The following is a 3,992-nucleotide window of genomic DNA, read 5'->3' as shown; positions in this document are numbered from 1 at the left end:
ATTGAGTTAAATTGTAATAATATTACTTTTAAAGTAATTAAATTGTTGAAATGTCACATCTAATGTCAAGTGTGAGTTGTTCATCTAATGTTAAGAGCAATATTGCTCAATTTAATTGCTTCAAAGGTGATATTGCTACAAAAGAATTTAGAATCTTGAATACTTTTATAAAAATAATTCAAAAATAAAAATAAAACTTAACTAAAATGTCATTAATATTCTAAAGTGTTGATATCAAGTATCATCAATACTTTTAGAAGGCACTAGCTTGTAATAAAGAGGGTAGTTCATAATTCTACGGTTTTCATCATAGAAAATTTTCTCCTTTTTTTTGAAGGAAAAAAGGTAAACCTTAACACGACAGAGTTTCAAAGACTTGCCTTTTTGTTTTATTTGGAGCAATTACGTCTAAGTTTCATATAAAAAATTAATTATCAAAAAATTTCCATAAAATTTATAAAAATATTTTTAAATTTTAAATCCTGTATATTTGTAATTTGGCAAATACAATTGGATAACAAAAATTTATAACTTATTGTTATAAATTATTTTTTTAATGCTCATTATCCGATTATAATAATCTTTTGTCAACTTATCATTTTCCCTTAGTAAGTGTCCATTGCTCAGATATAAATGTCATTTGCTTAATTATAAATGCGTCAGATTTAAAATTTAAAAATATTTTGTAAATTTTATGAAATTTTTGAAAAATAAATTCTATTTATAGGATCTCGATGTAATTCCTCTTTTTCTTTCCCTTATTGTCCCCTTTGTTCTGCCGATACTTGCTGATATGAGCCCGCCATGACTTTTCTGACCCGGGGGGAGGGACGGTGAAGAAACCTGACGATGGAAAAGGAAGAAGAGGACCGAAGAAGAGAAGCAGCAATCGCATCGACACCATGTCTACAGCCCAATTTCATATCCAGAGGACTCACTTCTGAACAGCTTTCTAAGTTCCAAGTACTCTTTTTTTCTTTCTCATGATTCAATTTGTAATAAATAATAATGCTCTCATCTATAAATGTTTTGTGATCTGGATAGTTTAATTGAGTATGTCTGCCTTTAAAACTTTCCATCATTTGAAAAATTCTGAAAGATTTTAAACCTTTCGTTGCCGTGGGAACTCCATAGAGAAACAAAGCAAGTGAAGAATGTTTTTTCTTTTAATATTTGCAGAAAAAATATTATCATCTAATATTTATACTGAAATTGAGTGTGGCGTATTTCATTGCAATGATCTCGTAGAGGCGTTACTAGTTTTCTGCTTCTAATATTTTGATGGAACCTCCTAGGGGGCTTTTGTTGTGAGCTCAAAGCATAGTGCAATGTACCCTGAATTTGCTGCAATAGACATATTTATTACTCCTTGAATGAAGGATACAAAGTTTTGGTGGGATAAAATTATCCTCCACAATAACAGGGAATGCAAGGGGAAAAAAGAAAGGAAAAGCTTAGGCTGGTCAATCTCTTTGCATGTGAACAGAAGAGATTTTCCCTAAAACAGCCATGCGCAGGGTGTGAAACAGTAAAAGTTAGGCCATAATAACCATCATATCCCGCGTATGTAAGGGTGATAGGTGTTCTTAGGGATTTGAAGCAGCTTTTTGCCAGCCAAATACACCAAAAAATCACAGATGCTACACATGGCCTTGAAAATTTGTTCTTTTCTTGCCAAAACATTAGAATTATATGAGGAGAAAATGCTCCCTTGTGTTGCAGCAAACTCAGTGCTGCCCATCCTGTAAGTCTTAACATTTTGTTCCCCTTAATAATTCTCTCTTCCTTTATGATTCTCATGAACAAAAGCAACTTGATTTACTGGGTGACTTGGAGGCTGAAAATATCTGTTCCTTGCTTACATTCCCATAAGTTGTTGCTACTGTTATATAGCTAGTTTCCTTTTATTGACTGTAAAATATAATGTTGAATATCTGAGTGCGATCGTGCAAATTTTGAGAACATTACTTAGGATTAGGAATCTAGGTATTTACAGCTGGAGAAATTTAATTGATACTTGTGCATTGTTTTCTTGTAATTTTTGGAGGTTGATGTTAATTAATTCTATCCATATAGTTATGTATATTTACTTATATGTTTGTTACTCGTCCTCACTGTTAGTGTCTGAAAATTTAAATGTGACAGGAACTGCACAAGAGGCGCTTACAAATAAAGTCAAAGTCGAAGATTCAAACAAAAGGCAAAGGTTTGTTCTAGTTGTTTTACATTGGTTGCCGGTATTAATTATGCTTTAAATATTATTCAACTTTCAATAAGAGAATTTCAGTGTCCAACTTTCCATTTGAAATTTTGAGTCTTGCAGATGGTACCAAAACATCCAAAGGCAATAGCTTCAGCATCCAACACTTTGAAGTTTCAAATGTTGATAGCAAAGAACCAAGTCTTTTGAATTATGAAGGCTTTGATAGCAAAAAGAAATCCTCCTTAGAGCAGGATAATGTATCTATGGATTGCTTATCAAAGAAGCGACAGAAATTGCATTGGGGGTAGGTATTACTTGAACTTGGTTGATTAGAATTAAATATGCTTGCTCTAGTATTCATGTTCATGATGCACCTAAATGCAAGTGTAAGGTACCTATTAATTTTCCAAAGAAAAGCTTATGGTAATGGTTATGGGCAATCCCCTCTGGAAGGAAACCTCTGGTGAATAAGAGTCTGAAATACTTGAAATGCTGTGTCTGGCAATGTTACATTGATTCATTGACATGCTATGCACATATGATAACCTTCATATGTTCTCTCGAAGTCTTGGACATGTTTTCTTGTATGGTCTGGAGTTTGCTCTACTGCGCCCATGCAGCAGCAGTTTTAGGGCTTTTTTTTATTATTTAGGAATAAAATATTCAGTAAACATGAAATTTGTAAGGACAAAAATTGTACCTTTGAGAAAATTATATCTCACAAATTTTAACTAGATTGTATAGTTAAAATTTTTAAGGTGTATATTGTTCTCCCTTACAGTATTTATCTACCGTGCTGAATTTCTTAGTCACTTAAAAAGGCTTCCAAAACTGTTATTGCATAGGATCTCTTACTGCGGGGGATCAAAGCCTCCAAAGCCAGTCTGGCTAGAGTAGATTGTCAATATATATACATATATATATATATATGGGTCATGAAAAGTATAGCTCATTTCTCAGGCTCCATGTAACACACGGGACCCTTGCTAATTACTCATAATTCAGTAGTTGGGTTTGTGTGGGGTTTCAAGCGAGCAGTCACGATAATCATTGTTGTTGCATTTGCAGGCTTGACACCAAGGAGAGGTGGGAAAGGAAATCCAACATGTAGATATATCACCACCTGAACTGGACTGAGAAATCCATGAACCGTCATCAATTTGTTCTGAATATGGCTGTTGGAGTTTTGATGGAAGACAGAGAGCTTCTAAAAGTGATGTTGTTGCATATGCAATGCATATAGGGGAAACGCCAACAGCTGTCCATGTTCTTCGACTTAATTTGTACTATCGTACTTGTGACCTGTGACTTGTGAGTAGCTATTTTTGGCTTTTTTGGTAATTATAATGTGTACAAGGTGGAAGATTTTGAGTTAGACAGGTAAGAAATGATTGATATTATCATGGAAAGAAAGCTAGATGTCATACGACATTCAGGAAGTTTCTGTTTTCCTCCATTTTTTCTAAATTCATTAATTTAGATGGCCTAAGTAATTAAAAAGACATCGAGACCACGGGAAAGTGAATTTCATTGATTGAAGCTCACTTTACAAGGGGATTACATATGCAAAGGTCAAGAGGTAAAAAAGGAATGACTAAACCCAGCAAGCCTCCCTATAATAAAGGAATTTTCTTTTATAATAAATGCTAAATCTGATCGGCCAGATTCAAAATCTGATTTTGTAAACCTAAAGAACCGTGAAAAGGTACTTTTGTCTATTACTTGCAGAAAGCCACAATAATGAAGTGTTTGGATAATCAATGAGAGTAAGAAGTTTTAGAAATGGTTA

General features: G+C 33.5%; 1 protein-coding gene across 1 annotated transcript; it reads left to right on the top strand.

The window, feature by feature from the left end:
• The first annotated feature begins 756 nt into the window (after positions 1 to 756).
• LOC129293595 (uncharacterized) lies at positions 757 to 3,642 on the top strand. The gene is made up of 4 exons (XM_054931647.1): positions 757 to 963; positions 2,146 to 2,206; positions 2,324 to 2,507; positions 3,272 to 3,642. The coding sequence occupies exons 1-4, from the start codon at positions 850 to 852 to the stop codon at positions 3,312 to 3,314; spliced, it is 402 nt and encodes a 133-aa protein (XP_054787622.1). The 5' UTR covers positions 757 to 849; the 3' UTR covers positions 3,315 to 3,642.
• Positions 3,643 to 3,992: the final 350 nt, after the last annotated feature.

Source organism: Prosopis cineraria, unplaced genomic scaffold (genome assembly GCF_029017545.1).
Source record: "Prosopis cineraria cultivar Desert tree isolate PC_DT_omini unplaced genomic scaffold, ASM2901754v1 PC14, whole genome shotgun sequence".
In the NCBI taxonomy this organism is placed as follows: Eukaryota; Viridiplantae; Streptophyta; class Magnoliopsida; order Fabales; family Fabaceae; genus Prosopis; species Prosopis cineraria.
Note: the sequence above shows the minus strand (reverse complement) of the source record. Positions and strands in the feature narration are given on the sequence as shown.